Source organism: Salvelinus alpinus, chromosome 20 (genome assembly GCF_045679555.1).
Source record: "Salvelinus alpinus chromosome 20, SLU_Salpinus.1, whole genome shotgun sequence".
Taxonomy (NCBI): Eukaryota; Metazoa; Chordata; class Actinopteri; order Salmoniformes; family Salmonidae; genus Salvelinus; species Salvelinus alpinus.
Window position 1 is genome coordinate 49917353 of NC_092105.1, and position 11156 is coordinate 49928508.

The 11156-nt window shown below is 45.3% G+C and overlaps 1 protein-coding gene and 2 long non-coding RNA genes across 4 annotated transcripts; 1 reads left to right on the forward strand and 2 right to left on the reverse strand.

Annotated features, from left to right (window-relative positions):
* Nucleotides 1-10: 10 nt before the first annotated feature.
* Nucleotides 11-2746, forward strand: LOC139547046 (uncharacterized). Its single transcript, XR_011669318.1, has 3 exons — nt 11-136; nt 490-760; nt 1197-2746. It is a non-coding gene; the product is annotated as an uncharacterized lncRNA (long non-coding RNA).
* A 303-nt stretch (nt 2747-3049) lies between these two features.
* LOC139547045 (titin-like) lies at nt 3050-8295 on the reverse strand. 2 transcript variants are annotated; one of them, XM_071356101.1, is made up of 5 exons: nt 4955-8295; nt 3974-4191; nt 3812-3868; nt 3608-3707; nt 3050-3507 (listed from the first exon to the last, which is right to left on the reverse strand). In XM_071356101.1, the coding sequence occupies exons 1-5, from the start codon at nt 8118-8120 to the stop codon at nt 3335-3337; spliced, it is 3714 nt and encodes a 1237-aa protein (XP_071212202.1). In that variant the 5' UTR covers nt 8121-8295; the 3' UTR covers nt 3050-3334. The 2 variants fall into 2 exon arrangements, with proteins under 2 accessions (XP_071212202.1, XP_071212203.1); XM_071356102.1 differs by lacking the exons at nt 3050-3507; nt 3974-4191.
* Nucleotides 8296-9739: 1444 nt separating this feature from the next.
* On the reverse strand, nt 9740-11147 carry LOC139547162 (uncharacterized). The gene is made up of 4 exons (XR_011669337.1): nt 10681-11147; nt 10178-10290; nt 9986-10067; nt 9740-9809 (listed from the first exon to the last, which is right to left on the reverse strand). It is a non-coding gene; the product is annotated as an uncharacterized lncRNA (long non-coding RNA).
* Between the last annotated feature and the right edge of the window lie 9 nt (nt 11148-11156).

Here is an 11156-nt window from a genome sequence, read left to right on the forward strand (position 1 = left end):
ACTAGGGGTGTTAAAGGCAGTTTTCCACTCATCTCCCTCCCTGATTCTCACCAGATTTTAAGCGTTGCGGAGGTCCAGTTTGGTGAAGAATTGGGCTCCTAGGGCCAACTCCAAGGCGGCGGACATCGGGTAGAGGGTAACGATTCTTGATCCTAATCCTTTTCAGCCCTCTGTAATCGATGCAAGGACTGAAGTTTGGGTCAGAGACAGAGAGACAAGGGATGCGTTTAGACAGGCAGCCCAATTATGATATTTTTTCCACTAATAGGTCTTTTGAACAATCACATTAGATATTTTCGCATCAGCTCTTTTTCAGAGCATATCTGATTGGTCAAAATACAAATTACTCAAAAAATGAGTGAATTGGGCTGCCTGTCTCAACGAAGCCATAGAATCCTGGACATGCTCCAGCTGAAATGTTCCATCCTGTCAGTATTGATGTTGAAATGCATTAAATACACTTTTTTTGTTCTCTCCCATCCCCTGTAGGTTTGTTGAACATGAGTGGAAATGAAACTCCAGCACACTGGTAGCACTATAGATGTGTGAGTATAACTTTTCCAGGTGAGTTGAACCTGCCTGTGGGTGCGGTGGGGATATTCCTGGGAGGTCTACTGATGAAGAGGTATAAGCTTGGCGTTGTGTCTGGAGCCCAGCTGTCTTTCGTCACCTCCTTCGTAGCCTACCTCCTCCTCCCTCTGCAGTCTGGCACTAAGTGTGACAACGTTCAAGTGGCTGGTCTGACCGTGTCCTACAACGGGTAAATATGACATCTGGTTGGTTGGTTGGTGGGTTGATCAAAACTTGTGGAATATGAGGGAGAGTTAGACCAAAACACACATCAAAATCAAATTTATTTATATAGCCCTTCTTACATCAGCTGATATCTCAAAGTGCTGTACAGAAGCCCAGCCTAAAACCCCAAACAGCAAGCAATGCAGGTGTAGAAGCACAGTGGCTAGGAAAAACTCCCTAGAAAGTCCAAAACCTAGGAAGGAACCAGGCTATGAGGGGTGGCCAGTCCTCTTCTGGCTGTGCCGGGTGGAGATTATAACAGAACATGGCCAAAATGGGCTCGTGCCGGGGCTCCCTCTTGTGGGATTATACAGTATGGTTGTTGCTGAGCCAGGATTCCTGGCTGTTTTGCCACTGTTATTTTAACATCATTATTACCAGCCATTTTCTCTGTCCCCCAGGTCCCCTGGTGTACGATGGCAGCCTGTTGTCAGAGTGTAACAGAGACTGCTTCTGCTTGGCTGGGGAGTGGGACCCTGTGTGTTCAGACAACGGCATCACCTACACCTCCCCCTGCCTCGCAGGCTGCTCCAGCTTTACAGGTTACGGCAAGAACACGGTACCAATAGTATTCATGTACTGAGTGTACAAAACATTCACAGGGATGCTGGGCCATGTTGACTCCAATGCTTCCCACAGTTGTGTCAAGTTGGCTGTATGTCTTTTGAGTGGTGGACCGTTCTTGATACACACGGGAAACTGTTGAGCGTAAAAAACCCAGCAGCGTTGCAGCTCTTGACACAAACTGGTACCCCTGGCATCTACTACCATACCCTGTGTAAAGGCACGTAAATATGTTGTCTTGCCCATTCACCCTCTGAATGGCACACATACACAATCCATGTCTCAATTGTCTCAAGCCGTACAATATATTTTTTAACCTTTCTCCTCTTTATCTATACTGATTTAAGTGGATTTAACTAGTGACATACATACGGGATTATAGCTTTAACCTGGATTCACCTGGTCAGCATATGTCATGGAAAGAGCAGGTGTTCTTAATATTTTATACACTCAGTGTAACTCATTGGCACTGACATAAGTTATTTTCAACCATTAATTGGGGCCTTGTTGAGGCCTTATCTAGGTAAGTAATTGCTGATTGACAATAAAGTATTATTTTGATGTATGGAAAAAATATGGTATGCAATTCCTATGTAAAGAAGGTTCTCTGGTAGTTGTTCAATATGACTTCTAAAATAGATGTTTAATCTCAATGTGACTCCCTGTTTAAATAAAAGTTAAATACAATTTAAAAAGCATCAACACAAACACAGGATATGGGGTACACATGGTATCACATCATTACATACTAGGCCCTACTGCACCTGCATTCCAGCACCATTCCAGCAACTGGAATTGACTCAACATGTTTGAGGTGGGGGATCAATACATGTGGGGGAAGTGGTGGCTGTCGAATGTATGATTCTGATATGTACAGGTAAGTTCATTGTGTGTGTGGGGCGGTTGGCGTCCATGTTTGTGTCCGTACTCTGAGGTGTGTTTGAATATGAATGAGCAGCAGTGTTGTGATGTGTCCTATCCTGTCCTTGCAGAGTGATCTTGCTTGGTCTCATCACGTCTCAGTGGCTCCTCCTTAGGAGGGAGGGGGACACCACCACGGGACAGCCCCCACACTCATCGCTAGAGATTGAACTTCAGACTCCCTCCAAAACCACTGAACCCCTCAACACACCGAAAGAGATTAAGGTGCACACCCTTAGAGGGAGCCGGAACAGGATAACTCTCCAAACTCACAAACAATTCGTTTTTGCAGGGGGGTGTTGTAAGGGGCTTAATACAGTTGTATTCCAGCCACTAGGGGGTACTCTGATGAAGCCCATGGGAAATAAAGAAATATAGTGAATTGGGAAGAGTAAGAATGAAAAACTAAAGAAAGACTGTAAACGGCTGTTACCTGTGCTAACATGATTAAAAGTGAAGTAAACTACTTTTCGCTTTGTAGTTTATATGATAAGCTCATTGGAAGGGTAACATGTACAGGATGTACATACATGGGCATAAACACGTGACACAGAAAATACAAATATTGACATTTAGGAATTCAAAATGCATCTAAATATATTTAGTTCTGTTTATGGAATACATTAGAAAATGTAGTTGAAAAAAGATATATATGTATAAAATATACTTGTCTGTACAGTAAGTAAATGTAGGAAATCCAAAATGCACAAAAATATGTTTTTGTAATGTCTAAAATAAAATATGTGTATAATATATACTTGTCTGTAATGTAAAGCAATGCAGAAGCAATAAGCATCGTAAATGATGATAGAACACATCAAATGAATGTGAACATGAGGACACAAAGGAGAGATTTAATTAAAATATCATCTTTTAATACATTTTTAATGCTGAAAAAATCTATGTATGGCAAATCCATTCTGGGAAAATGGCCTGTTGGACAAAAATAAAAAATAGTTAACATCCTTGCTACTTCAGCCATTTGCTATGTTAAAGTAAAATCTCAGTTAATGATGAATGGATACAATTTGGAAGGATTTTCCAGAGTCATACCTCAGTAGGGTAGAGTGTCAGATGGCACAACCATTGGTGCCATGAGGTCAAAGTGTGAAGGAGGGAGCAAGCCAGAGAGATGTCTAGGAAGCAGTCCAGGCCCATAGCTTGGAGGCTTTGAGTTGTTCCCATCATTGTAATGCATTGTAGGGTATCTGCTGCCCCATAGACCTGCTGGTAGTGGGAAAGGTGTTAGCAGGAGACCACCAGGGACATCTATGATCGGCTGACACAGTCTTGGTTAAACAACATGTATTCTAAAGCAATATTTCACCTGCTTTCATAGAGTAAGGATTCACTCCTTTGGGGACACTGCCAGTGTTCCCCTGATATTCATATGTCCCCATCGGTGGAGGTGGTGGTACACACTTGTTCTGTAAAACACATCAACACATTTTCCAAATTGTTAGTAATATTATCACAGTTGAAATACAATGGTTGTTCACTGTTTTTAATTTAATTGAATTTAAGTGTGTACCTCAGCCTTGGGCTCAGTTTTGTTAACCCATCTGTGCAGAGTTGGATCCCAGACAATCTGAGGAAGAAGATATTAGCAATGTGAAGCAAGCCACAATTTTTTTTTTTTTAATCCACTCAATTGTCTCTACATAGAATATAGTGTTAATAACCAGTTCCTTACAGATCTGTCTTTGTCCTCAGGTAGATGAACCTCCTTCTTATTAACTCTTCCACTCCCAAAGACCCAGCTGAGCCAGCCTCCACTGTTATTGTGAACAGCAGGGGTCTCGGGCTCAGCCACCGGCCGGCTGCCAGTCTGGCACTGAGGGTTGGCCTCGGAGTGTTCCGGCTTGGTGATGGACATCATAGCAGGATGCTCAACATATCTAAGTCGGACATCTGTAATAAGTGGGAAAAGTCAGGCCACTCTGCTCATGTCACCACACAGAACAATTACTAGATGACAGGTAGGAATGTCTCGCTCTGATACTCTGTTACAACCCAATCTTAACCTACACGCAGTCACAGGGATTACTGGGAGGTTACTCCAGGACTCTGCCATCGCATTGTTTTGGTTGCAAAATCAACAATTCCCTGCATATTATGTGAGGGCTTGCAAATTTGACCAATCACCAAACTATTTCTGCATAAAATAGTCATCACATCATCACAATATTATCGCATAGAACTGACCTATTACCACAGTACAAAATGAGGGCTCGAAATTTCAACCAATCACCGCACATTTACTGCATAATATGGTTCAATCAAGCCACAGGTCAACACAGTTTTTTCCCTTGTCAGCACATTTTTGCAACAAATTGGACAAAACAATTGCATATTGCTATGCAAAATGTTATAATTGTCGCTGCAAAATCTAGCATATTTATCAGCTAATATCAAAAAAATTCATGCGAAATCCTGGAGAGATTCATCGGAGTATGAAAATGTATACACTCACTACTGTAAGTCGCTCTGGATAAGAGCGTCTGCTAAATGACTAAAATGTAAATGTAAAATGGAGCTAAACCTGTTTTATGTAGAAAATGCATGAACGTATTACAGCTATACACTCACATGAGCCATACATTTGATCTATAACAACTAATTCTGACGCTATCACAATGGTAATTTCTTTACTAATTAGGTAAGGTTAAGTGACCTCTTCTCTTGGAATAGAAATCCACAGGTGGAGTACATGCTCCACCATCCCATTTCCACAGTGGTGCCACCATGGGGATGATGGGAGGTGGTTGTGGATGATTGTTTCCAGGGACACTGGCTGTGAGGAGGATCTCCTCCCTCTCTGCAGGGACACTAGCCTTTGGGACGACCCACTCCCTGTGCGCAGGGACGCTGGCCGTTGGGAAGATTCCCTCCCTCTGCGCAGTGACACTGTCCATCAGGAGGATCAACTCCCTCTGTGTAGGGATGAGGCCTGATGCTCGGAGAATCTTCTCCTTTCGCACGATGACAGTAGCTGCTGGAAGAATCCCCTCCCTCTCTGCAGGGACACTGGCTGTGAGGACGATGTCCTCCCTCTCTTCAGGGATGAGGCCTGATGCTCGGAGGATCTCCTCCCTCTGCGCAGTGATACTAGCTGCTGGGAGAATCCCCTCCCTCTGTGCAGGGATGAGGCCTGATGCTCTGAGGATCTCCTCCCTCTGTGCAGTGATGCTAGCTGCTGGGAGAACCCCCTCCCTCTGTGCAGGGACACTGGCTGTTTGGAGGATCCCCTCACTCTGTGCAGGGACACTGGCTGTTTGGAGGATCCCCTCCCTCTGTGTAGGGATGAGGCCTGATGCTCGGAGGATCTCCTCCCTCTCAGCAGGGACACTAGCCTTTGGGACAATCCCCTCCCTGTGCGCAGGGACGCTGGCCATTGGGATGATTCCCTTCCTCTGCGCAGTGACACTGGCCATAAGGAGGATCAACTCCTTTTGTGCAGGGATGAGGCCTGATGCTCTGAGGATCTTCTTCTTCTGCACAGTGATAGAAGATGCTGGAAGAATCCCCTCCCTCTGTGACGTGATGAGGCCTGATGCTCGGAGGATCTCCTCCCTCTGCGCAGTGATGCTAGCTGCTGAGAGAATCCCCTCCCTATGTGACGGGATGAGGCCTGATGCTAGGAGGATCCCCTCCCTCTCTTCAGGGATGAGGCCTGATGCTCGGAGAATCTCCTCCCTCTGCGCAGTGATGCTAGCTGCTGGGAGAATCCCCTCCCTCTGTGCAGGGACACTGGCTGTTTGGAGGATCCCCTCCCTCTGTGTAGGGGTGAGGCCTGATGCTCGGAGGATCTCCTCCCTCTCAGCAGGGACACTAGCCTTTGGAACAATTCCCTCCCTGTGCGCAGGGACGCTGGCCATTGGGACGATTCCCTTCCTCTGTGCAGTGACACTGGCCATCAGGAGGATCAACTCCTTTTGTGCAGGGATGAGGCCTGATGCTCTGAGGATCTTCTTCTTCTGCGCAGTGATAGAAGATGCTGGAAGAATCCCCTCCCTCTGTGACGGGATGAGGCCTGATCCTCGGAGGATCTCCTCCCTCTGCGCAGCGATGCTAGCTGCAGAGAGAAATCCCTCCCTCTGTGACGGGATGAGGCCTGATGCTTGGAGGATCTCCTCCCTCTGTGCAGTGATGCTAGCTGCTGGGAGAACCCCCTCCCTCTGTGCAGGGACACTGGCTGTTTGGAGGATCCCCTCACTCTGTGCAGGGACACTGGCTGTTTGGAGGATCCCCTCCCTCTGTGTAGGGATGAGGCCTGATGCTCGGAGGATCTCCTCCCTCTCAGCAGGGACACTAGCCTTTGGGACAATCCCCTCCCTGTGCGCAGGGACGCTGGCCATTGGGATGATTCCCTTCCTTTGCGCAGTGACACTGGCCATAAGGAGGATCAACTCCTTTTGTGCAGGGATGAGGCCTGATGCTCTGAGGATCTTCTTCTTCTGCACAGTGATAGAAGATGCTGGAAGAATCCCCTCCCTCTGTGACGTGATGAGGCCTGATGCTCGGAGGATCTCCTCCCTCTGCGCAGTGATGCTAGCTGCTGAGAGAATCCCCTCCCTATGTGACGGGATGAGGCCTGATGCTAGGAGGATCCCCTCCCTCTCTTCAGGGATGAGGCCTGATGCTCGGAGAATCTCCTCCCTCTGCGCAGTGATGCTAGCTGCTGGGAGAATCCCCTCCCTCTGCGCAGTGATGCTAGCTGCTGGGAGAATCCCCTCCCTCTGTGCAGGGACACTGGCTGTTTGGAGGATCCCCTCCCTCTGTGTAGGGGTGAGGCCTGATGCTCGGAGGATCTCCTCCCTCTCAGCAGGGACACTAGCCTTTGGAACAATTCCCTCCCTGTGCGCAGGGACGCTGGCCATTGGGACGATTCCCTTCCTCTGTGCAGTGACACTGGCCATCAGGAGGATCAACTCCTTTTGTGCAGGGATGAGGCCTGATGCTCTGAGGATCTTCTTCTTCTGCGCAGTGATAGAAGATGCTGGAAGAATCCCCTCCCTCTGTGACGGGATGAGGCCTGATCCTCGGAGGATCTCCTCCCTCTGCGCAGCGATGCTAGCTGCAGAGAGAAATCCCTCCCTCTGTGACGGGATGAGGCCTGATGCTTGGAGGATCCCCTCCCTCTGTGCAGGGATGAGGCCTGATGTTCGGAGGATCTCCTCCCTCTGTGCAGTGATGCTAGCTGCTGAGAGAATCCCCTCCCTCTGTGCAGGGACACTGGCTCTTTGGAGGATCCCCTCCGTCTGTGCAGGGACACTGGCTGTTTTGAGAATCCCCTTCCTCTGTGCAGTGACACTGGCCATCAGGAGGATCAACTCCTTTTGTGCAGGGATGAGGCCTGATGCTCTGAGGATCTTCTTCTTCTGCGCAGTGATAGAAGATGCTGGAAGAATCCCCTCCCTCTGTGACGGGATGAGGTCTGATGCTCGGAGGATCTCCTCCCTCTGCGCAGCGATGCTAGCTGCAGAGAGAAATCCCTCCCTCTGTGACGGGATGAGGCCTGATGCTTGGAGGATCTCCTCCCTCTGTGCAGTGATGCTAGCTGCTGAGAGAATCCCCTCCCTCTGTACAGGGACACTGGCTCTTTGGAGGATCCCCTCCGTCTGTGCAGGGACACTGGCTGTTTGGAGAATCCCCTCCCTCTGTGCAGGGACACTGGCTGTTTTGAGAATCCCCTCCCTCTGTGCAGGGACACTGGCTGTTTGGAGGATACCCTCCCTCTGTGACGGGATGAGGCCAGATGCTTGGAGGATCTCTTCCCTCTGCACAGCAACTTTGGCTGCTGTGATGATCTGCAGGTATAATATAGAGCATATAGTCATTCCCTAAAAAATCAACCACTTGGAATCTATAACATCATTGACACATACACTGAGTGTATTAAACATTAAGAACACCTTCTCTTTCCGTGACATAGACTAATCAGGTGAAAGCTATAATCCCTTATTGATGTTAATTGTTAAATCTTCTCAGTGTAGATGAAGGGGAGGAGACAGGTTAAAGATGGATTTTTAGACAATTGAGACATGGATTGTGTATGTGTGTCATTCAGAGAGTGAATGGGCAAGACCAGAGATTTAAGTCCCTTTGAACATAGTATGGTAGTAGGTGCCAGAAGCACCAGTTTGTGTCAAGAACTGCAGTGCTGTTGGGTATCAAGAATGGTCCACCATCAAGGGAGGGGGGGGGCAACTCAATAGGAAGGCGTTCTTAATGTTTTGTTCACTCAGTGTAGATCAATCCCTAGCATATACTTTCATTTGTATGTGTACTGATACTGTAAATACACAAATTATATTAATGCTATCTACAATATATTATAATACCGTAAGCCTCCCTGCTGCAGGGGCTTTTCCTCCTACAATTTTGAGCTGATTTTCTTCACTTTAGCAATATTTTGTATCTTTGTTAAATTTCACATTTATTGTGTTTGAAATGGCACTGTTACTACAGCATTTGATTTAAGTATGTAGGGCAATTACCCATAATGCTCACTGACTGAACATCCAAAATTACCATGGCAATTATTGACGCATTCACATGCCATCGGAAACTTGGAACCTCAGAGTTAAAATTAATGTAAGAAATTAGCGTAGAGCTTCCTACTGGTTGATTCTGATACTTCACAAGTGGGAAACTTGAAATCATCATTCCATAACGAGTTAGCGAGTCAGAAATGTCAGAATTTCCTAGTTCCGACTTGAAGGGCCTTCTATGATGTAGGGCAGGTCAGTAACCAAATTATTTTACTGTGCCCAGTCGCACACAGACTTTTATGGTCACACAAGTTGCCACTGGTGGATTAAAAATGAGTAGCCTAACAATTATTTACATGGCCCCAGGTACATTTGCAACCAAATTATTTTTCTGTGAGAAATCAATAATAGTTGCACACATAGGGTAATAGTCAGCAATTGACAGTGAGCAATGAGCAAGATAAGCATAGATGGGAAGTTGACAATAGCTTGTTATTAGTGTAAATAAATTGTATTTCTATGGTTGCAGTCCTCAAAGACTGAATTGCATTGAATTAATCAGATCCAATGATTTACCGCACGTAGGTTGGGGTACCGCTAGTCATCATTATTATAATCACCATCTCAATCATTATCACCATACCATCATAGACTTATTCTTCTGTATCTGAGACTCATCTGACACTACCTTAGACATGGCTGTCTGCAACTCAATACACTGCCCCTGCATGGTGTTCAGCGTCCCCTGCATGTGGTTAATCGACTGCTTAACATCGTTCAGCAGGATCTGAACCTCAAGCCTGCAAGAAATCAGGTGGTTCAACATACTGAGATGACGAGAGGCTTCAGACTATGCCCATTGGACCATCTTTAGGATTCTTTCTCACTTAACACCAATCTTATTAGGAATGTTACTTTGTGCAGAAGATGTTACTATAGTGTTATTTAGAAGAAAAAAAGTGTACTTTGTCAGGCGCCAAAAGGATGACGGGATGTCTCCCTGCTCCAGTGAGCTCTGCTGGCAGGTCTTGCTCACTGTTGGAGGAATGGGAGCCAAATTAGAGGAAAAATATCTATGGTTGTTCAGCAATGAAACATTCATGGCATAATGGGGATTGTCCTTCCCTGTGAAAAGAATAACAGCTGGGGTTTACTTTCCCACTTTTAGATAATGTAATACAATCTTAACCCATCAGAAGTGTAGTGCTTACCTCCATGAAAATATTGGTCCATGTTATTTATGGCTGCATTGTCCAAATGTTGACAACTAGTTCCAACTTGTGATGAGAAGGTCTTGATGAAACGATCAAGTCAACATTTTGTTAGACATTTCAGAGATAGCATTAACAATTGTACATGACACAGTGTGTATGTAAAAAAAAGTCTGGTGTGTGAGTACTCACATGAAAGGTATCCATGATTCTATATTAAGCCAATCATGTATGTGATTACCATCCTATGGGTCAGGAGCTGGAATGATTGCTACACAGCTTTCAGGCGACTTTATGTCTTGGGCCTGGATGAATAATTGAAATACAAGTAATATTGTGAATTTGTGATGCATAATTGCCATTGTAATTTGGAATATTCCATCAGTTATTTGTTTTGACAGTCAAAACAACTAACTCTTAAGAATAAAAACTTGACTTGAGTAACTTGAGTTGACGGAAATAGCAACTTTATATTCTGACCTAGACACTGACTTGTGCAATGCCTAATGTATAATATATGCATGTTATTGGCTCATCATAGTATATAGCAGAGGGTCTCATAGTCCAAAAACAGCATTGGCCATTGGACTACTCAGTCAAAACAACTAACTTTTACGATTAATCACTTGACTGGAGTAACTTGAGTTCGGACCTAAAACATTAAAAGTAGGCTATAGCTTGACGCATATCCTTACCTTGGACAAGCGTATCCAAAAGGCCTATCCAGTCGTGCGTGAAGATACCTTTAGGCAGATAAAAGCGCGGTACGGGTTGAGACACGCTCGGTAATGTGAATCTGTAACACTGATATAAAAGCACGTTTTCGTTTATAATTTACACTGTAGAATGACCTGCAAGCCAATCAGAATCTAGTTTTAAACAATACCGTGGGTTCCATGGAACGTCACAAACATATTAGGCCACTTGCGTCACAGATTACAGTCACTGAACATGGGTTCAATAGCTATATTGGCTATATGTACAGTATATGCACATCGTATTGAATTGAGATTACATTTACTGCACCACTGTAATTATGTAGCCTAATCCTATGAGGATCATATGTGAAATGTCAGAATCATGGCACATGAAAACATAATGAAATTCACTGTGACACAATATCCATGTAATTTCAATTAAATTACGTTGAACCAACGTGGAATAAACATTG

Bases quoted from the DNA above. Each gene is read 5' to 3' on its own strand.
- LOC139547045 (XM_071356101.1), bottom strand. From the start codon at position 8,120: ATGACTATATGCTCTATATTATACCTGCAGATCATCACAGCAGCCAAA. The intron at 4,192-4,954 runs GTCACTTAACCT...CACTTATTACAG, and splicing joins TTTCTATTCCAAGAGAAGAG to ATGTCCGACTTAGATATGTT. The intron at 3,508-3,607 runs GTGAAATATTGC...TCCCACTACCAG, and splicing joins TCCTTACTCTATGAAAGCAG to CAGGTCTATGGGGCAGCAGA.